The sequence below is a fragment of the Balaenoptera acutorostrata genome, chromosome 6 (genome assembly GCF_949987535.1).
Source record: "Balaenoptera acutorostrata chromosome 6, mBalAcu1.1, whole genome shotgun sequence".
NCBI lineage: Eukaryota > Metazoa > Chordata > Mammalia > Artiodactyla > Balaenopteridae > Balaenoptera > Balaenoptera acutorostrata.
This window is the reverse complement of record NC_080069.1, coordinates 89182363-89205835: the sequence shown is the minus strand read 5'-3', so window position 1 is coordinate 89205835 and position 23473 is coordinate 89182363. Positions and strand designations below refer to the sequence as shown.

General features: G+C 40.0%; 1 protein-coding gene across 6 annotated transcripts in view; it reads right to left on the bottom strand.

Moving 5' to 3' along the window:
* Window positions 1–23473, bottom strand: part of MELK (maternal embryonic leucine zipper kinase) — an 82607-nt gene that overhangs the window by 24046 nt on the left and 35088 nt on the right. For all 6 annotated transcript variants that reach the window (XM_057547557.1, XM_007197008.3, XM_007197002.2 and 3 more), the window contains 3 exons: window positions 8490–8558; window positions 6977–7075; window positions 901–987 (listed from right to left, as the gene is read on the bottom strand). In XM_057547557.1, coding sequence (XP_057403540.1) covers window positions 901–987; window positions 6977–7075; window positions 8490–8558 — 255 coding nt within the window. The remainder of the gene's footprint in view (window positions 1–900; window positions 988–6976; window positions 7076–8489; window positions 8559–23473) is intronic.

Here is a 23473-nt window from a genome sequence, read left to right as displayed (position 1 = left end):
TTTTCCTTGTAAAATACTAAGGACCTGACATATCTGGCAGCAGTTCCCAATTCTTATCATCCCCTTTCATTCCATGAAAAAGTAAATTATCATTCTGTTTTCCAGACATGTTCCGTTTGTCTGGAATTGTCATTCAAAAGACATATTATGTCATTCAAAAGAATTCCTTCATATCTCCTCCTCACTGAAAAAAATTGTGGCTTAGTAAAGCTTCGGTTAGTTTAAAAAGAAATTTGTTTAAGGCCTTTACCTTTCAAGTTAGAAAAGAGAAAAAAACAAATACGATTCATAGGTGATGAGAGACATAGTACTGAACCAGGAGCCATGCTGGCTGTGATCCCTGCCCATCGTGTTAGATTGTACTCAGAGACAGCTGTGAGTGCCTCTATCTCTAGAAAAAAACCACATGTGTGATCTAGAGATTAAGCATCTGAAACAGCTAAAATGATCCAATACCAGAAATCATGATGATGATTTCATGGTATTTGGTTCATAAGGTTGGGGGTGATGCGATGCTACAAGGTTGCTTTCAGGTAAAATGAAAACTGCTTTGTGTTTACCTCATTTCTACAACAGAATCACAGTTCCATGTTAGAGAATTTAAAGTAGTCAAAATTGAAACTCTGTCAATTCTCTGGACTAATTTGTTCTGTTTCTTAAAATTTTTTTTTTCCATTTTAAGTCTCTTTGATCAATCTCATTTTTAAAGAGTATATCCACCAGACATCAGAAAAAAGAGTTGAGTGGAAAACACACTTAAACATAAAATAAGTGCAATATTTACACCCATGATAAACTCATAGGTCTGAAAAATGCTATACTATTTTTAATGTACTGATAAAATAAAAAACAATGATGAAACAAAAGATATTACTCTCAAATTCATGCTGTATTTCTTACCAGTGAAATTAAATCCTCCATTGTTTGCCTGTTGTTTCTGTGATATACAGAAAGTTCCGTTACACAATCTTCATCAAGGTGAATAAGCTACAAAAAAAATTTTATCAACTTTATTAACAAAAAATTACAAAATATTTATGGTTTTGAAATTTTAAGATTACCATAATTACCTGGTAAAATCAAACACCAACATGTAAAAACAACATGAGTTTGTCAAACTCTTGGGTAAGAATAAACATTCTCGGGCTTCCGTGGTGGCGCAGTGGTTAAGAATCCACCTGCCAATGCAGGGGACAGGGGTTCAAGCCCTGGTCCGGGAAGATCCCACATGCCACGGAGCAACTAAGCCTGTGCGCCACAACTACTGAGCCTGCGCGCTAGAGCCCACAAGCCACAACTACTGAAGCCCGCACACCTAGGGCCTGTGCTCCGCAACAAGAAAAACCACCGCGATGAGAAGTCCACGCACTGCAACGAAGAGTAGCCCCCGCTTGCCGCAACTAGCGAAAGCCTGCGCCCAGCAACAAAGAGCCAACGCAGCCAAAAATAAATAAATAAATAAATTTATTTTTTTAAAAAAACACGAATAAACATTCTCCGCAATTTTTAAAGATATAAGCAGATAACAATAAGAAGTTCAAGAAGATGATGAGCTCTCTTTCCCAGCCCTTCACAACCCCCTCATCTGATCAACTGTTACAATTCTGCTGTGCAGCCAAGGGACTATATTCTCCTCCCCTACCGCAAGACAGGGACCGGCATTTGCATAAAGGAGCAGTCATCTGGGCATCCAAAATCACTGGCAGGACAACAGACTGGGTAAAAGAGTGGCTCAGACTTGTAGCATATTGTCCCCCAGGTTATGTTTGGGTTTAGCGCAATCCAAGGAGCCCTTATGATGGTGCCATGGATGCTGCACAATCGTCATTACGCTGAAGGTACCAGTAAAGCACAATTTTTAAAAGGAAGAAGTGAAACAGCCGCTACACAAACTTTATTTTGCTTAAGGACAGAAATTATCCAAGTATTGTGATCCCTGCATGATGAGACCTCACCAGAGATGGGGCCAGAAATGAGTTCTCAGAACCAAACAAGGATCACTGAGAATGAAAAGGCAGGAAGGGTCTGGCCTGGACCTGGAATAGGAGTTCAGAAAATCATATGGGAAAAGAATCATAAGGAATGTAATTTTAAAGTCATCTTTCCAATGTAAGAATTCGCTTCACAACAGCCCCAATATGGGATGTTTCGCTTTCTGCTTAAAGTCTTCCTCTCCGGAAGAGCTGAGATGGTTAGCTTCTTCCTCCTCCCCTAAGGTCTGTCTCCCTGTGACCCCTATCCACTGTGAATTGGTACACTCTGACAGCTGACAGGCTTTGGAAGTAGAGAGACCCTGGTTTTAATCATTACATCACAAAATAACCGTGTGACCTTGAGCATATTACTACACTGCTCTGAACCTCAGTTTCATCATCTGTAAAACAGAGATGGCACCTGCCTTGCAATATATGTAACCTATGTGGTGTACCTAGTACATCACCTTAAATGAGTAGGCCCTCAAAAAACTGTTAACTATTTTTACTATAACAGTCATAATTCTATTTCCTCTTTGGTATTAGAACTTTCAGAAATTTGAATATTCCTATTATCAACAACCTTTCCTCTCCAAGTTTTCTCTTTTCCAGTTCCTTTAACCACTGTTTTAATGATTAACCCCCCTTACCATTCTGGCCCTTTCTTTAGATCACATAGTTCAGATTTTCACTGACCTTCAAGGTACCAGCATGCGGCAGAGCAATATCATGACCTTCCCTTGTTCTGGACACCACACTTGTAACATCGGACTCAAGAGAAAGTCATGTTGCCATCATGAAACTAGAGGAACAGTACAGACAATGACCTGCATGATTGGCTGGTACAAGCTCAACCTCAAGGGTTAGGGAGAATGGGGAGACCACAAAGGTTTATACTGATGGTTTTATGAAAGTCAAAAATGCCACAAGTAAGTTTTCATTGTGTTCCTTTGACCTTAGCAGCTCCCCAAAATGTAGATTCCTGCTTCAGGAAGGGCTCAACCTCAGAAGCCCGGACACTTTACCACCCAGTTGGGTATCTTCTTGTTGATACCACTGCTCAAGCATGAAGGAAATGATTTCTGGGGTTCCCTCCATGATCTTAAGTTACTTTCTTAAAAACAAAAACCTCTCCCCCATAGCCTCTTGCTCTGTAACTTTACCACAAGGTGTGTGGAGGAAAGGAAGGAAGCGTAGGAAGGAGATGTTATCTTCTTTGCTGGGTTCCTGAACTGGAAAGAATGAAAAGAGTAGGACAAGGCACCAAAGTCTGAAAAATATGGTTTATCTCAAGTTTTCCAAAGGGGCTCAACACTTTAAGTACTCTGAATTCTCAGCCACACATGCTCCAGTTAAATTAAGTACAAAAATGCATACCCAAAGCTAGCCAATTATTTTGGATTATCCGTGCCTACTACATTTCCTGTTCAGTAGGGCAGAAAATAGAACTGAATATAACTTCTATTTGATACAATACTTGGGTACTAGAGCTACGTGTGAAAATGATAGGAGATCATGCATAGAGTTACAGAATAGCATCTATATCTTAAATATCCAAGTAAATCTGAATTATTTTTTATAGTTCACTCTTGATGAAGCACAATACTGAGGCAGAAAAGCAAATATTTTGAAAAGCAATAATCCCTTATAGCTCTTCTGTATATAACTCATTTGATCCCTGTGACAGCACTGTAAGGCAGACATGACAGATTAATGACATAACATTTAAAGGCACTCTATAGATGACAAAACATGATCCAAACATACAGAAGAGACTGGCATTAGAATACACATATTAGAGGTGAGAAAATGAAGACTCAGAAAAATTTATGCAATTTGCCTGAAACTGGCATTTTTCATCCTAGGCCAGGGTTTTTCCTACCACACCATAATGCCACCTCTCCATGACTCTATTCCAGTAGCTATTCCAACAGAGACCAGACAACTAATGTTCATCACAAAGGCTACAGCTACACAGAATACAGGCCCTGAGTTTGAATTAGTTGGCCTGTCAGATCCATTATATTCTGGAGCCCTTCTGCCTGGGTTAAAATCCTGGTTCTACACTTACTAGTTGTTTGACCTTGGGCAAGTTATTTCATGATTCTGTGTCCAGTTGCTTCATCTGTAAATGGGGACAATAACAGTACCTACTTCAGAGGGTTTGTATGAAGATTAAATGAGTTAATAGAGTTAAAAACACAAAGCCTTTAAGGGTACTATCCTAAGGGCTCTGTCTATATTATATTATAGTACTACAGTAGCACACTTTTCTATTATAGTAAGCATTCAATAAATATTAGTAATTATTATACTAAGATGTAAGGAAAATCATATACTTTTTTGGAACACTCAAAACTATGTATCTTACCTTATACTGTGCCCCAATTTAAAATAATCTTTGTGTTGTTGAAATCAGAGACTTTCTTCATTTGGGCATCTGTTCCACTGCAAACAGTAGCATATCCTACCCTATTAAGGATCACGGCTGAGAAGACGTGCAAAGCCCTCCCACACGTGGAGAAATGATGACCCCCAATGGCTGAACACAGGCATGTGCACCACCCACGTTCTCCACCTCACAAGGGAACATCACAGCTCCCCGGCCCTGCTGCTGCGCTGCTCAGACACCGTATACTCTGCTGTCCTAGGCTCTCAGTGTTGATGGTTGTTAGCATTAAGTTGCAGCTCTAATTGTGTTTGCTCAATAGATACTGAAGATGTCTTGGAAGGTTAAAAGAAATATGGAGAAGAGAGATTTTAGGGGTTGACAGTCACAGGAGAATCTGGAGGAATTTCAGATCAGGCTGCATGGTCATAACAGTGGGCAGACTAGTGAGAAGGGGTTAAAAACAAACATAGTCTATTTTTCCAAGTATTTATATTTATTGGTGTAATTCTTCCAGAAAGCAAATTCCCCACAGCTGTACCAGGTCTACAATGTGGCATGTATCCAAGCTATTCTGTTGACCCACGCACATACCCCTCTCCATTGCAGACGTTGTAGTAGATTATCAAAAAAAATCCTCAATTATCTGAAAAGGCTATTAAAACACTTCTCCTTTAAAGCATTAAAATGCTTTTCTAAAAAAAAAAAAATGCTTTTCTAACTATGTATCTGTGTAAGGCTGCATTTTCTCCATATGCTTTAATCAAAACAACATATCAAAACAGACTGAATGCAGAAACAGATGAGTACCCAAGTGTCTTCTATTAAGCCAGACTTTAAAGAAATCAGCAAAGATGTAAAGCAGTGCCACTCTTCTCACTAGATTTATTTCTTAAGTAGTTATGTTTAATTTCTTGATTTCCTTATCTGTGAAAAGAGGATAAGAACTGTACCAACTTTGATGGCTACACCTTCCATACTGGCTCTGGGTTTTGCCTTGTGGCTTGCTTTGGCCAGACATTAGTAAGCACAATGCAAGCAGAGGCTTGAAAAATGCTTGAGTGTGGGACTTCCCTGGCAGTCCAGTGGTTAAGACTCTGCACTTACAATGCAGGGGGTGCGGGTTCGATCCCTGGTCGGGGAACTAGGATCCCACATGCCACATGGTGCAGCCAAAAAAAAAAAAAAAAAAAAAAGCTTGAGTGTTAGGGTTTGCCCACTTTCTGGCTTCTTCTGGAATCCAGCTGCCATATCAAGGAGCCCAGACTAGCCTGCTGGACAGTGTGGCCCAATAAATAACCAGCACAAACAGTTGGTCTTCTGAGTGAGGCTTAGACCATCCAGCCACAGTCAAGTCACCAGTTAACTGCAGCCACATGAGTGACCCCAGGTAAGACTCACACAGGAAATGTCTGGCTGAGCCCCAAACTGCTGATCCACAGAATTGTAAATTATTATTGTTTCAAGTCACTGAATTTTGGGGTGGGTTTTTATGCAGCAATAGTTTGCTAATATACCAAGTATACATACCCCTTACATAAAATAGATAAGCAACAGAGATTTACTGTATAACACAGGAAACTACATTCAATATCTTGTAATAACCTATAGTGGAAAATAATCTGAAAAAATATACATATGCATAACTGAATCACTATGCTGTACACCTGAAACTAACACAATATTGTAAATCAACTATACTTCAATTAAAAAATATTATACATACCCTTCAGTAATGCTCACATTTTTACCAAGTTCAAATTGCCATTTGTTAAAAAATATTTTTTAAAACATTAATGTAGGAATACTTATTAATATAATTGCTTAAACTTGTGTAGCACTTTGTGTTATTTAAAGTTCTTTCATATATATATTAGACCAGTTCTCAAGGTATGGTCTGCAGACCCCTGAGGATCTCCAATCAAAACATCATAGCAAAACAATGCAGGAGCAGGTGAGATCCAAGTGTCTTCTATTAAGCTAGACTTTAAAGAAATTTGCAAAGATGTAAAACAATGCTAGTCTTCCCACTAAATTTATTTTTTAAATTGTCATTTTTCATAAAAATATTTGTGATAAACTGTAATAGGTTTAGTACTGTTACTTTTAAATGAATCGATCAATAAATATTTTAATAAGTGAATAATAAGAGCATAAAGGGGCCCTCAGACTTAAAAGTTTGAGAACCTCTATAACCTTATAACTACTCTGGGAAATAGAAAGAACAGGTTTAACCTACTTTTTAGAGACAAATATATAGGTTTGGAAAAGTTAAGTAACTTGCCTAAGATTCCCAGAGCACTGTTCACAATCCTGACTACGTGAGAAACACCAGGGAGCTTTTAAAAAATATCCATTAATTGCTGTGGGACAGGGCACAGGCACTTTTTTTTAAGGTCCTTGTGATTCTCATGTGCAGGCCCGGTTAGGAGCCACTGTCCTAGAGATTAACGGGCAAATATACAATTCAGTTACAATCTCCCAAACACCAGTCTAACAGATAAGTCTACAAAATATATTTCCTTTTGTATTTAGACCACATCATTGTACATCCTGAATCCACACAAAGTTTTTGTTTTTGTTTTTTAATTTTACTGGATTTCATTTTACTTACAGGAGTCTTGCTTTGCCACTCAACAGGAAAGTTGTAATCTTGCATGATCCAGGGATGGTTCAATAGATTTTTCACAGAAATCCGTTTCTTTGGGTCCACCTAGTGGCCATTGAGAGGTAGCTGGAGATTAACATTTTAAATAGAGAGCATAGAACACCTTTCCTTCTGAGAACTCAAAATTCATCAGAACAGATGTAAACTTTATCATCACAGAAATGCTGTCAAAGACCTTAAAATGGCCTTGGAATAAATTCTTTTAAAAAGGGAATAGAGGCAAGAAAACTATAGCTACCAACACGGGCTTAGAAGATAAATGTTTAACAAACATGAACTTCATTGGTATGGACATTATTCATGAAGTTCAGTCAATCTACTGTATGATGTAATAGTCTTTTGCTGGAAAACCTATTCACAGGAAATATTCACCAATTTAATATTCAAGCAGGCACAATGCAGGGCATTCACACTAAATATGCAATCTCTACCTCCAATGAGCTTACAATCACATATAACAAGTTGAAAAGCACACCTTTCTTTTCCATTTGTAATTTTCAAATGTGAGGAGAGAAAAATTAATCAACAAAGATTAAGTTTTGGGGAGTTTACAAGAAAGGATGAGGTGTTTTCAATCTCATTATGGAGATTTGGTGGTCTTGCCCTACTTAAGGTAGGTGAGCTTAAGGTAAATTTTGAATAAAAAGTAGAGATGGCTTAATATATGGAAAAACTGAATACATAATAATGAAAAAAATATTGCTAATAAGGTACTCATATTTTTCAAAGTGTTTCCCATTAATCTCATTTTATCCACGTAATACTATGTAGCAAGCACTGAGGCCAAGCTCAGAATCCCCATTTTACAGGTCAGAACCAGGTTAGGTGGCATGCCTATTGATTGGTAGGGTGGATAACTAGACTTCAGCACTCCTGTCTTTCACCCTCAGAGATCATAACACCAAACCAGTGGCTCTTAACGTGTGGTTCCCAGACCAGCAGCATCAGTGTCATCTGGGAGCTTGTTAGAAATGCAAATTCTTAGTCCAGCCCCAGCTCTACTGAATCAGACACTCTCAGGGTGGTGCCCAGCAATCTGTGTCTCAATAAGCCCATTTGGCAAGTCTGATACACGCTAAAGTTTGAAAACCACTGCACTAGATCATGGGGCCCACTCAATTGTACATCAGCTCATTTAAGCATTTATTCCGTATCTACTATATATCTAATGGAAAAAGAATGGGAGCAAGAAAACAGAAAACAGTGGAGCAAGAGCTGGTTAGAGAAAACAGACAATGCTCAGGAAAAAGGAAGAAAAACCAAATCAGCAAAGATATATGGTAGCAGTCTTTTTTAAAAAATGCACTTGCAGAGAAAGCACCTAGTAGAGAATATCTGCAGAGTAGATATAATGAATGGAATTTTTTACAGCTGATAGATAAATGTGGTAGCACTACAGACATCTTAAAATCAAATAATTACAAAAGACTTCTATTATTTTAAAATAAATAAAGATTACCTGTAGCATTTGTTGAAGAAGCAGAATACTACGGGGGGAGAGCCACTTAGGAACCTCATACTTCCCTCTCTACAAAAAAAAAAAGAAAGCATTTAAGAGATTTAGGTTCAATCAGCCTTGACACAAATTTCTAAGGTTAACAACATGCTGGAGGTTTACTTCCAAGCTTGAAGACTTCACCCAAGTTTAAGATTTGGTAAACATTATTAATAACATAAGAAACCCATTTCTTGCCTTAAAGAAGAAAATCCAGTAAATTAAACACTATTGTCACCTCTAAAGTATCCACATATCAGGTAAGGGCTAGAGCACAGAGAATGTAAGAGTGGCAAACGTAAATGTTACAGGGCTTTGGAATCTATAGTATGATTAAATGGACAGGAAGTATATACACTGTAGTCAGTGTTTGTATTGCTGAAGCAAATTTTAGTTTATAATCCCAGAGGAATTGTCAGTTGACAAAAGTAGGTCACAGAAAAGTATATTTGGTAGGAGGACACAGGCTGTGGTTAAAAACAGGTCACATATCATCCGCAAGGCAGAATTCACAATCATTGAGGGAACTGATGAAAGCCACCTTCTAAGGCAAGTACCTCTTTTGGGAATGGAAGAGACTCAGGAGATAAATGTTTATAACCTGTCACACTCAGACATTACAGTCACCAAGTCATCAACCAAAACAAGACTAGGGGCTTGCTAAACACAAATACGTGATATAATACCTCTTCACACAACCTGTCACACACCCCTCTTTCCCAATTCAAAGGAAATGATAGAATCATTTTTCTTAGCAGAGAACAAATTGTTTAATGATGCTAGGATAAACAGGTTAATTATATAAGAAAAATTAAGATTGAACTATAATTCATAGTCTATATCAAAATTAATTCTACCCTGATTAAAGAGTTAAATGCAAACACTAAACCATGAGAATACTTAAAGAAAGCATCGGTGATTATTTTTTAGAACCTGTCTAGACATGACAGCAAAACCAAAAAACTATAAAGATTAACAGATGACAAGATTTAAAAGCTGACATTTCTGTACAGCAAAACACAACTAACAAAGTTAATTAACAACAAATTGAGGGAAAAAACCTTTCCACCTAAATGGCAAAAGATTAATACATTTCATCACATAAAAAGCTCTCGCAGATCACCACCAATCCTCTCCTTCCCACATTTCCCCTTCTCAGCAAATGGCAACTGCCTTACCAGCTCCTTATGTCAGAAACCTTGGATCTTCTTCAGCTCCTCTTTCCCTCACACTTCACGTCCGATCCATCAGCAAATCTACTGGTTCTATGTGATATATCCAGAATCACCTGTCACTACCTGCACCACACCTCCAGGGTCTCTCATCTGATATATTACAAGAGACTCCTAACTGGTCTTCCAGATCCCATCACTGTCCCTCACAGTCTAGTCTCTATTTACCAACACCAATGTTCTTTCAAAACGTTGGGTCAGGTCATATCACTTCACTATTCAAAACGCTCTAATGGCTCCCCATCTCACTCAGAATGAAATCCAAATTCCTTACTCTGGCTCCAAGGCCCTACGTAGTCTGTAACCCCACATCCACCCCACTCCTTGCTACCTCTCAAACTCACCTCCTAACTCTCTCCCGCACTCACCAAACTATGATCACGTCACAAGTCAAAGACAATCCTGCCTTAAGCCCTTTGCACTCTTTGTTCCCGCCACTATAATGCTTTCCCCAATATCAGCAGAGTTTGTGCCTTTATTTTCTTCAGGTCTCCCCTTAAATACCAGTGGTATCAGTGAGGCCTCCCCAAACCACCTTTATAAATAGCATCCCTGCCCACCATCATCTCTACCTGCCTTTCATGGCACCTTCTTTACAGTCCTTATCCCTACTTGTCATACTACATATTTATTTTCTGCCTCACTATATTAGAATATAAACTCTTTAATCATAGGGATTTTGTCTGTGCTGTTCACCTAGAACATTGTCTGGCCCTAACATATAAAAGGTGCTCAATTAATATTTGTTCAATAAAAGAAGAAATGGGATCAAAGCATACACTCCAAAAGAAAATGGGCAAAGAATATTCACAGGTAATTCCCAAAACAAGAACTTTTAAATGGTTAATAAACATGAAAATATGTTCAACTAATCTAGCAATAAAAAAGCAATTAGGGACTTCCTGGTGGCACAGTGGTTAAGAATCTGCCTGCCAGTGCAGGGGACATGGGTTCGAGCCCTGGTCTGGGAAGATCCCACATGCCGTGGAGCAACTAAGCCCGTGCGCCACAGCTACTGAGCCTGTGCTCTAGAACCCGCGAGCCACAACTACTGAGCCCACACGTCACAACTACTGAAGCCCGCACGCCTAGAGCCCATGCTCCGCAACAAGAGAAGCCTCCACAATGAGAAGCCCGCACACTGCAACAAAGAGTAGCCCCGGCTTGCTGCAACTAGAGAAAGCCTGCACGCAGCAACGAAGACCCAACGCAGCCAAAAAAAAAAAAAAAAGCAATTAATTTAAACAAAAATATGATCTACCAAGTTGATAAACTTCAAAAAAATTATCCAGTGTTAGAGTTCGGCGATAAGAGCGCTTATATATACAACGAGAGAGCATAAACTTTTCTGAAGAGTAATTTGGAAATACGTGTAAAAAGCATTCAAGACCCCATATCCTTGATCCAGCAATTTCACTTCTAGCAATTTATCCTAAGCAAATAATTTGGCATACAAAAATTTATTAGTGTTATGAACAGTAACATTCACCACAGAATTGTTTGTGATAACTTTGGAAACTAAGGAACATGGTCTGATGGAATCCAGAGGGCTCCCAAAAATAATCAATGACAAAATAACCTGAATGAGGATCCTGGGTTAGAAATATATTATAGGTCCAGGGAGACAAGGGCAAGCACGCGCGCACGCGCACGCACGCACACACACACCTAACAGTAATTGAACGAGGCTAAAACGGTGGAAGCAGGTAGGTGAAGAAGGCTTCAACTAGCACCAGCACTGGGGTTCTCTGTTCTTATGAACTGTCTAGGACATAATTCTCACAAAAATCAGTCCAGCTTAACGATGAGGGGAGAAACAGACAGTATAGATCACTCAGAATCCTAGAACTACATGACAGGCTGGATTTTGAATATGTTAAAGAAATAGTCAAAGTTCCAAGGAAGTGTTATCAAGCAATTTATTTAAAAAGAAAAGGTGTTAACGTTAAAACAACTCAACCTCTGATTCAGCCTCTCTGATGAGAGCAGACAGGCTGACCTACAAAGTGTTTCCTAGGAAGGGCAAGAGCTTTCATTTTACAAATGACATTTAATGTTATTAAATTTTTCATTCTCCTTTATCTAAAGCACTCACTAGTACCCAGAGATACCACTCTTATTTATACCTTGCCAGGGCACCTTAACACTTGCCAATGTCAGATGCTGACAGTTTGTTTGTGAATTATAATAATGAAGCCTCTAATTCATTTCTCCTTACTATCCGTCATCCACCAAGCACTGAAGGCTCAGTGCTGCCTGGGCTCCAGGCCTATTCCTGGGAAGGGGGGATTTTTGGATGCTTCAGCCACCTCGCTGGGACTCAGCAGCGAGTCACAGTTGCTGCATGGCTGGCCCTGATCTAGTTGGCCCCACTCTCTCAGCTGAGCTTTTCCTTATTCCTGAGACCAAATGCCACTCATGATTCAAATCCTTGGTACCTGACATGTTCTCTTTCTTGGCAAACTGATCATTTGCCTGGTACCTCAAATACTGTAGCCTGCTTTAGCCAGGGTCCCATAGAAAGTAGAGACCGGCCTGGAGTAAGGACTCTATTACCTGCTTACACTGATCAAAGGGTCATGATCTACCTGAATTTCTGATCACAACCTGCACAACCTCTAGAGTGTCCTGTCTTGCTTTACTCACTGGTCAGAACCTGCACCTACTCCAGTGGGTCTCTCCTCATGCTGACTGCACACAAAGCCATTTGCTTCTTACTCTCTGGATACCATCTGCACTGGGTTGAATAGTCACCCCCCCAATATTCATGTCCACCTGGAACCTGTGAATGCATCCTTATTTGGAAACAGGGGCTTCTGCAGAAGTAATCAAGTTAAGATGAGATCATATTGGGTTAGGCTGGGCCCTAAATTCAATATGACTGGTGTTCTTATAAGAAGGGGGAAATTTAGACACAGAGGAGAGAACACCACATGAAAACAGAGGCAGAGACTGGAGTGATGCATCTATAATCCAAGGAATGCCAAGGATTGCAGGCAAACACAAGAAGCTAGAAAGAGGCAAAGAAGGAGTCTCCCTTAGAGCCTTCAGAGACCATGGCCCTGCTAACACCTTGATTTTAGACTAGCCTCCAGAACTGTGAGAGAATAAATATCTGTTGTTTTAAGCCACTATCTTGTAGTATTTTGTGACGACAACCCTAGGAAACTAATATACCATCTATAAGGGTTTAACTTACTTGCATTACCTCTCTCCTATCATCACCTGCCCACCCCAAGGATAAATCTGGTTCCAGGTTCTAGCCCTTTCTGGTCTGCTCCAACACACAGATAACAGGTCCATAACCAGAACTATGTAATAAAATAAATGTTATGCCTTTAAATTCAAAAACTACCATCCAAAACAAAAGCATTCTTAACTAAAAGTAGCAGAATTCTATAGAAATCAGATGTAAAAGTGAATTTTCAGACCAAAGCACTGAATAACAAGAGCTCCACGAGGCTGATTCCAAGTTCCTCTTTGCCTCTTATTTATCACCCCTTTTATCATCCCAACTTGAATTCACGAAGTATCTTTTAATAGATCCCCTGTGCTGTGCTGTAAGCTAGCATCATAGAAGCAATCCTATCCAGAGAGAGGCAGGGAAGATAAGTGAATGAGAAGTGTGGTGCACTGGAAACAGGCAGAGACTGGAGTCATACATTATGTTTGAATCCTAGTCTGCCTTTCATTTGCTCCTTGAGCTTGTACAAGTTATGTCATCTTTCTGACCCTGTTCCTAAGAGTAGGCTCTGGAGACAAATTGCCTAGATCCAAATCCAGGGTCTACCACTTACTAGCTGTGTGGATGAGCTATTTAACCTTGCCGTGCCTCAGTTTCCTCATCTGTAAAAAGAAGTATAATAACAGTATCAACTCCATAAATTGTTGCTAGCACTCAATGATTTAATACATATAAAGCACTTAGCACACGCACAGAGTAAGAACTCAATACCATCTAGTTTCTACTATTGCTGCTGCCTCCACTACTATTACTATTACTACTACTACTATTACTACTGTTACTGTGAAACAAGTACAGTAATGCCACTTACAGGGTTATAAAAGGAATGGAAGAGAATGTATGTGAAAGCACTTGGCACAATGCCTTGCACATAAGAGACAATAAATGTTTGTTCACTTTGAAATAAATAGGAGGGGAAGATAGGGCTACTCAAAAAAGTAGCAGAGGGCTTCCCTGGTGGCACAGTGGTTAAGAATCCACCTGCCAATGCAGGGAACGCGGGTTTGAGCCCTGGTCCAGGAAGATCCCACATGCCGCAGAGCAACTAAGCCCATGCGCCACAACTACTGAGCCTGTGCTCTAGACCCCATGAGCCACAACTACTGAGCCCATGCGCCACAACTACTGAAGCCCGTGCGCCTAGAGCCCACGCTCTGCAACAAGAGAAACCACTGCAGTGAGAAGTCTGCACACCACAACAAAGAGTAGCCACCACTTGCCGCAACTAGAGAAAGCCTGTGTGCAGCAACGAAGATCCAACACAGCCATAAATAAATAAATAAACTTCTCCGGTTATTTAAAAAAAAAAAAAAAAGTAGCAGAGCAAAGGTGGCATGTTGGCAAAGCCATGCATGCCAGGGTGCTAAATATTCAGTATAGTAAGAAAGGCTAGAGTCATTCTGAGGATGCACATGCCCTCTCAATAGAGATTTGCCCCACTGCAGCTGCCTCAGCATCTCAGCATTGCCTGATAAGAACACATCAACTAGTCATGTCCTGCTCACATCGCCTCCTGAAACGTACCCACCCACTTTCTCCATTTGGACAGAACAGCTCTATAGAGTACTATCGACAAACAAAGCATGAGGCCTGTGCCCCATCACCAAGACCTGACATTCTCAGCTTCATTCTCTACACTGAAATACTGGCAGAAATAAAGTCCAGAGCTCAGTTCTGCTGCCAGGCTTACCCCAACCTCTTATTTGTACACAGTACTTAAAAATACACAAAGCACTTGTACATATATTTTATCCTGTGCAGTAGGCAGCTACATTACACAGATGAGGAAACTGTCTCAGCCAGGGAAATCAAATACCTGTTCAATGTTGTAAGGCACTGGTTCTCAACTGGAGGTGATTTTTGTCCCCCAGGGGACATCTGGCAGTGTCTGGAGACATTTCTGATTGTCATAATTTGGGGGCTGCTACTGGCATCTAGTGGGTAGAGGCCAGGGATGCTGCTCAACATCCCACAATGCACAGGACGGTCCCCCACAACAAAGAATTATCTAGTCCAAAATGTCAATGGTGCCAAAGTTGAGAAACACTGTTATAGAGCAATAAAGGGGTAGAGACAGGACTAGAAGAGAGATACAATACTTTTTCTATTGTACCGCACTGGAAGTTCTAAGGATACCTAGAAATAGACAGGGAGAAAGGCTCCTTATTTAAATACTGAAAGTATATATCTAAGGATCAAATAGAAAAGGCCTTGAGAGGAACAATTCTGCTGGGGAAGAGCATCTTCACAAAAGGCCCTGTGTTAACCAGGCCTGTGCCCCTTAACTCTGGTTTCTGCTCAATCTTTGGAGAATTCTTGTTTATTTAAGGGCTGATTACCTTGCAAATGAGATTAAGAAACAGGTAATAGAGGGAGAAACCAAGTGGGAGGAGGAAAAAAGATCTGTGTGCTAATAAGTGAGATAATCCTGGGAATACTAATGGCCTTGAAATTGTTTGTTTTTTCATATAGTACTAAGAAAGGGAGGTGATCAACCTCTCCAACACATAATAATAGTACTGCAGTCAACCCTATAATTGTAAAGTATTATCTCATAAAGAGATAACTTGCTCATTTTCTTTAAAATTATAAATTATACTTGTTAGAAAGCAATTTTACTTTCAAGCTACTCAACTTTCATTTACTAAATTAGTTATATTTCCTTAATATTTGTGTACCCAGAACTGGAATACAGTCACGCTTGTCTTTGAACGCAATGACAGCAGATGAATATGCGACATTAATAAGGTTAATACTCAGTCTATTAGTAACCACGCTGGAAACTGCAGTTTAGCATTTTGCTTAAAATAGTCAACAAACACAAAAGATAAACAAAGTCTGCCTCTTAAACAGAGTGACATACAGTGTGTCAAATATTGCTGGGTTTTTCAATCAAACCAAGAACTGAGGGAAGTGTTATTCCCAAGTGAGGAATTTTAGAACATTCTAGGCAAAGATACATACTGCATGCAAGTGATACGACACCTTAATTAGATTCAACCAGCAGACTGTATTACACTGTGACTCGGAACAATAGTTCTGAGCCAAGATTACAATAAATTTCAAAATCTATAATGTGTGAAATTAAATTCTATAATAATGCATAAAAGTCCTAATCTGAATCAATTTTCAACTTGCAAATACATGAAAAACTAAAAAAAAATGAAATTCAGAGTAGGAGAAACAAAGAATATACAGTATTAATAAATAATATTAATTAGGAAGGCTAAATCTCTATTGAACAAGAATTAGACATTTTCTACCATACTCACTGCACCGAAGAAATGTTTCATTTACCAAAAATATCAAAACTTGGACCTAATATCTACTATTAGGATGTAACAATTTTATATTATCTTGAGATAAGTCCCCTCCCCCAAAGGATTCATCCAGGATCCACTAATAAATAAATAAAAGTAGAGAACACTGAAGTTTGTATGTTGGTACATTCACCTCGTGTTCATGAAACAGTACATTAATAATTAAGAGCATCAGGAATTCCCTGGCAGTCCAATGGTTAGGACTTAGCACTGTCACTGCCATGGGCCCAGGTTTGATCCCTGGTTGGGGACCTAAAATCCCACAAGCCATGCAGCACGGCTCCCCCCAAAAATATATACATATATACTTATATATATTTATAATATATATTATATATTTTATATATATAATAATAATTAGGAGCATTAATTCCATGGCTGCCATATGAATGTGAACTTGCAGTAATAGCAAATGAAGGCAAATAAATAGCATAGAAGTTTGGGTCCAGATAGGGTAAAAAAAAAAAAAAAAGGCAAGCTTAAAGTTAAGTCAGTAAATGAGGAACACCACGGATATAGTGTAGCTTAATTTCAATAAGGTATTAACAGTCATTTATTTTATCTTTGTGGATAAAACCACAAAATCTTGGTTAAGCGTATCTGATACAGGCTAAAAACCCAGAACACTTAGGGGTGGTCTAGATCTATTCAGTTTTTTTTTTTTTTTAATTTTTAAAAAATATCTGTCTGTCTGTCTATCTATCTATCTATGGCTGCATTGGGTCTTCGTTGCTGCGCGTGGGCTTTCTCTAGTTGCAGCGAGCAGGTGCTACTCTTCGTTGCGGTGTGTGGGCTTCTCATTGCGGTGGCTTCTCTTGTTCCAGAGCACAGGCTCTAGGCGCGCGGGCTTCAGTAGTTGTGGCACATGGGCTCAGGAGTTGTGGCTTGTGGGCTTTAGAGCGCAGGCTCAGTAGTTGTGGCGCACAGGCTTTGTTGCTCCGCAGCATGTGGGATTCCCGGCCCAGGGCTCGAACCCGTGTTGCCTGCATTGGCAGGCAGATGCTTAACCACTGTGCCACCAGGGAAGCCCTCTAGTCAGCTTTTTAATCAACAACTTGGATTAGAGATATTTAAGAAATGTACAAAATGTCACAATCCTGGCAAGGACAGCTGATATTACATGAGATCAGAATCAAGATTCAAAATATCAACAGAGGAGAATACTAGGCTGAAACAAACAAGAAAAACTGAATGTGAATAAATAGAAGTCAGAGAACTTATAGCTATTCAGAGATGGACTGGACCTTGGAAATAACTGACTACTGCAATGCTTTAACACTACTGATAAAGAAAATGAGGACAAGTTGCTCTACCAGAGGTGACACCTAAATTGAGTAGAAAAACTGATGCACAATACCTAATATGAATTAGGAGAACTGGTAAATATAGTCCTGGTAAATCTGAAAAGTTGGGATGTCTGGGAACATTCCCAAGTTAATGGACACAAAAAGAAGCTTGGGATGGGGATCACTTTCTGCTCTGGGAGGCTACGATTCTCTTGAGACTAGCAACTACAGAGATGAGAAACAGTATCTCATGGTGGTATGAGAACGGGCTCTGAGCTTGCCTAGCTGAGTTCAAATCCCAGCTCTGCCACTTACTAGCTATAAGACCCTGAGTAAGTTATGTAAGGTCTCTGCCCCTTAGTTTCCTCATCCATAAGAGGGGGACAATAATAGCAACTACCTCACTCAAAGCAGAGTCTGGCAAATAAGAAAAACTCAGGAACGTTTAGTATTACTTTTGTAATAGAATAAGAATAAGCAACCATGTGCAAGGGTCACAAAAATATGAAAAACACATACTTCAGAATGCTCTATCTCCCCGGAGGAAAAAAAAGGAATTGGGGGAGAAAAGCAAAGAATTTCAACAACAACAAAAAGACTGATGTAGATGCTCTAGACAGAGGAGACTTCAGCACACCCCAAATAAGCATAGAACTCTACTTCTGTATATCTAGAGATAGAGACTCAGACCTGGCCTGCCGAAGGCACCTTCCCACTTTCCACATCAGCTTTAGAGATTCAAGACTCACACAAAACTTTATTATTCTACTTTTTAAAAAATTATTACTAGCAAACCAAATTCAACAGCATATTAAGAGATTTATACACCATGACCAAGTAGGACTTATTCCTGAAATGCACGTTTGGCTCAACATACACAAATCAATATATGTGATAGACCACATTTACAGAATGAAGGTGAAAAACATGATCATGTCAGTTAATGCAGAAAAAACATTTGACAAAATTCAACACCCTTTCATGATAGAAATACTCAACAAACTAAGAATAGGAGGAAACTACCTCAACACAGTAAAAGCCATATATGAAAAATCCATAGCTAACATCATACTCAGTGGTGGAAGACTGAAAGCTTTTTCTAAGATCAAGAACAAGACAAGAATGCCCACTTTTTACCACTTCTATTCAACACAGTAATGGAAGTCCTAGCCAGAGCAATTAGGCAAGAAGTAGAACCTTTACGTGATTCAAAACTTAAAAGGTACAAAAGAGCACAGAATGAAAATTCTCCCTTCCCTCTCCCAATTTTCCTCCCCAGAAGGAGCAGGAACTAGCAACTTCTTATATCTCCTTCCACATTACTCCAAATAATATAAACATACCTCCCTCTCTTTTATTTTTTACAAAAATGACAGTATACTATACATACTGTTCTACACCGTGCTTTTCCCCTTAACAATATATCTTCGATATCATTCCATATCAGTATTTAAAGAGGTTCCTATTCACTTTTATGGCTATAGAATATCTGTTATAAAGATGTACTATAATTTAACAACAATGTTTTCCAAAAGAAAAAGGAAGCACTGTCAAAGACTCACAGGGACTTCCCTGGTGGTCCAGTAGTTAAGACTTTGCGCTTCCACTGCAGGGGGCTCGGGTTCGATCCCTGGTCGGGGAACTAAGGGGAACTAAGATCCCGTGTGCCGTGTGGCATGGCCAAAAAATTTTTAATTTTTTAAAAATTTAAAAAATAAAAAAGTACACCAGGGAAAAACAATTTATAGCAGAATAGCCAGGAAAATTCTAGGGGAAAAGTAGAATAAGAGGGAGCTAATTCTACCAAACATTAAATAAATGGTATTATAAAAAATCCAGTAATTAAAACAATTACATATAAAACAAACAGACAAAAAGTTAAATACAATGAAATAAAGAGCCCAGAAAAAGAAATATGTAGGGCTTCCCTGGTGGCGCAGTGGTTAAGAATCCGCCTGCCAATGCAGGGGACACGGGTTGTTTTTTTTTTTTTTTTAAATATTTTATTTATTTATTTATTTATTTATTTATGGCTGTGTTGGGTCTTCGTTTCTGTGCGAGGGCTTTCTCCAGTTGCGGCAAGTGGGGGCCATTCTTCATCGCAGTGCGCGGGCCTCTCACTATGCGGGCCTCTCACTATCACGGCCTCTCTTGTTGCGGAGCACAGGCTCCAGACGCGCAGGCTCAGCAATTGTGGCTCACGGGCCCAGTCGCTCCGCGGCATGTGGGATCCTCCCAGACCAGGGCTCGAACCCGGGGACACGGGTTTGAGCCCTGGTCCAGGAAGATCCCAAATGCCACGGAGCATCTTAGCCAGTGCACCACAACTACTGAGACCACATGCCACAACTACTGAAGCCCGTGTGCCTAGAGCCCATGCTCTGCAACAAGAGAAGCCACCGCAGTGAGAAGACTGCACTGCAATGAAGAGTAGCCCCCCGCTCGCCGCAACTAGAGAAAGCCCGCACACAGCAACAAAGACCCAACGCAGCCATAAATAAATAGATAGATAAATAAATAAATAAACCCTAAAAAAAAGAAAAATGAAAACCTATACACGCTGCTATGTACCAATATGAAACAATCTTCAAAGTAAAGCATTAAATTTAAAAAGGAGGGGGCAAGGTCCACTACCTGTGTGAATTATATAATTCCAAAGGATATAGACACATAAAAGTTTGTATAAGTACAAATAATTTATGCAAATGTATAGAAGAAATTTATAAATAGTTGCCTCTGTGGAAGAAAAGAAAGGAAGCAGGAAGTTTTGTGTGTTTTTTAAATTATACTCCTTAGTACTGTTTTAACTTTTTACCATACATACTTTGTTTTTCATCATAAAAACAATTAACTGAATGTCGCTTCATTGACAAATGACAAGCCTAGGCATTTCAGGCCAATGTTCTAGGAAAGGAGCAGACAGGCTTGAGGGAGGATCATTCTTTTACAGATCAATAACTCTATACCAGGAGCCAGCAAACTTTTTCTGTAAAGGGACAGATAGTAAACATTTTTGGTTTTATGGGCCATATAATCTCTGTCAAAACTACTCAACCCTACCATTGTTGTGCAAAAGCAGCCACAGACAATATATAAACAAATAAATAGGCTTGGCTGTGTTCCAATAAAACTTTATTTAAACAAACAGGTGGTGGGTCAGATATGGCCGGCAAGCCATTGTTTGCCAACCTCTGCTTTATACTCCTAGCCAAGAAGACTGATTAAGATTTTAACCAAACTTTCCTTGCATTTAGCACTCTAGAAAGGAGTAAATTAAGCTCCAACACAGACTCTTAGCTATTCACACATCTACAGAATTGTACATTATACTACTTACTCAAGAGTGAGGTTTGGGAGGAATGATTTCTTGACAGAACAGCTAGTACTTTTCAATATGATAAAACATAGATATGTCCCCACCCCCCGAACACCCCCTCCCTGCCTACCTACCCACCCTTCTGTTTAACTTGCCCCTAATGCCTGGGTATGACTTGAAAGAACTGAATGCATGCCCTCCTGCCAAGTATTCTTCTTACATGTGGATTACATCATTTTAACATCACAAATCAAGAATTATAGCCCTGGAAAAATAGTAGGATTAACCAAGATGGTGGAGTAGAAGGACGTGCTCTCACTCCCTCTTGCGAGAGCACCAGAATCACAACTGGCTGCTGGACAATCATTGACAGGAAGACCCTGGACTTCACCAAGGAGGACACCCCACGTCCAAGGACAGAGGAGAAGCCACAGTGAGACGGTAGGAGGGGCGCAATCAGAGTAAAATCAAATCCCATAACTGCTGGGTGGGTGACTCACAGACTGGCGAACACTTATACCACAGAAGTCCACCCACTGGAGTGAAGGTTCTGAGCCCCACGTCAGGCTTCCCAACCTGGGGGTCCGGCAACGGGAGGAGGAATTCCTAGAGAACCAGACTTTGAAGCCTAGTGGGAATTGATTGCAGGACTACGACAGGGCTGGGGGAAACAGAGACCCCACTCTTGGAGGGCACACACAAAGTAATGTGTGCATCGGGACCCAGGGGAAGGAGCAGTGACCCTGGGGGAGACTGAACCAGACCTACCTGCTGGTGTTGGGGGGTCTCCTGCAGAGGCGGGTGGTGGCTCTGTTTCACCGTGGGGACAAGGACACTGGCAGCAGAGGTTCTGGGAAGTGCTCCTTGGCGTGAGCCCTCCCATAGTCTGCCATTAACCTCACCAAAGAGCCCACGTAGGCTCCAGTGTTGGGTTGCCTCAGGCAAAACAACCAACAGGGAGGGAACCCAGCCCCACCCATCAACAGTCAAGTGGATTAAAGTTTTACTGAGCTCTGACCGCCACAGCAACAGTCAGCTCTACCCACCACCAGAGCCTCCCATCAAGCCTCTTAGATAGCCTCAACCACCAGAGGGGAGACAGCAGAAGCCTCTTGCTTCAAAGAAGAAGCAAGAAGAACTACAATCCTGCAGCCTGTGGACCAAAAACCACAGTTACAGAAAGATAGAGAAGATGAAAAGGCAGAGGGCTATGTACCAGATGAAGGAACAAGAAAAAACCCCAGAAAAACAACTAAATGAAGTGGAGATAGGCAACCTTCCAGAAAAAGAATTCAGAATAATGATAGTGAAGATGATCCAGGACCTCGGAATAAGAATGGAGGCAAAGATTGAGAAGATGCAAGAAATGATTATCAAAGACCTAGAAGAATTAAAGAACAAACAAACTGAGATGACCAATACAATAACTGAAATGAAAACTACACTAGAAGGAATCAATAGCAGAATAACTGAGGCAGAAGAACGGATAAGTGACCTGGAAGACAGAATGGTGGAATTCACTGCTGCGGAACAGACTACAGAAAAAAGAATGAAAAGAAATGAAGACAGCCTAAGAGACCTCTGGGACAACATTAAACGCAACAACATTCGCATTATAGGGGTCCCAGAAGGAGAAGAGAGAGAGAAAGGACCAGAGAAAATATTTGAAGAGATTATAGTCGAAAACTTCCCTAACATGGGAAAGGAAATAGCCACCCAAGTCCAGGAAGTGCAGAGAGTCCCATACAGAATAAACCCAAGGAGAAACACGCCGAGACACATAGTAATCAAAGTGGCAAAAATTAAAGACAAAGAAAAATTATTGAAAGCAGCAAGGGAAAAACGACAAATAACATACAAGGGAACTCCCATAAGGTTAACAGCTGATTTCTCAGCAGAAACTCTGCAAGCCAGAAGGGAGTGGCATGATATACTTCAAGTGATGAAAGGGAAGAACCTACAACCAAGATTACTCTACCCGGCAAGGATCTCATTTAGATTTGATGGAGAAATCAAAAGCTTTACAGACAAGCAAAAGCTAAGAGAATTCAGCACCACCAAACCAGCTCTACAACAAATGCTAAAGGAACTTCTCTAAGTGGGAAACACAAGAGAAGAAAAGGACCTACAAAAACAAACCCAAAACAATTAAGAAAATGGTCATAGGAACATACATATCGATAATTACCTTAAACGTGAATGGATTAAATGCCCCAACCAAAAGACACAGATTGGCTGAATGGATACAAAAACAAGACCCATATATATGCTGTCTACAAGTGACCCATTTTAGACCTAGGGACACATACAGACTGAAAGTGAAGGGATGGAAAAAGATATTCCATGCTAATGGAAATCAGAAGAAAGCTGGAGTAGCTATACTCATATCAGATAAAATAGACTTTAAAATAAAGAATGTTACAAGAGACAAGGAAGGACACTACATAATGATCAAGGGATCAATCCAAGAAGAAGATATAACAATTATAAATATATATGCACCCAACATAGGAGCACCTCTATACATAAGGCAACTGCTAACAGCTATAA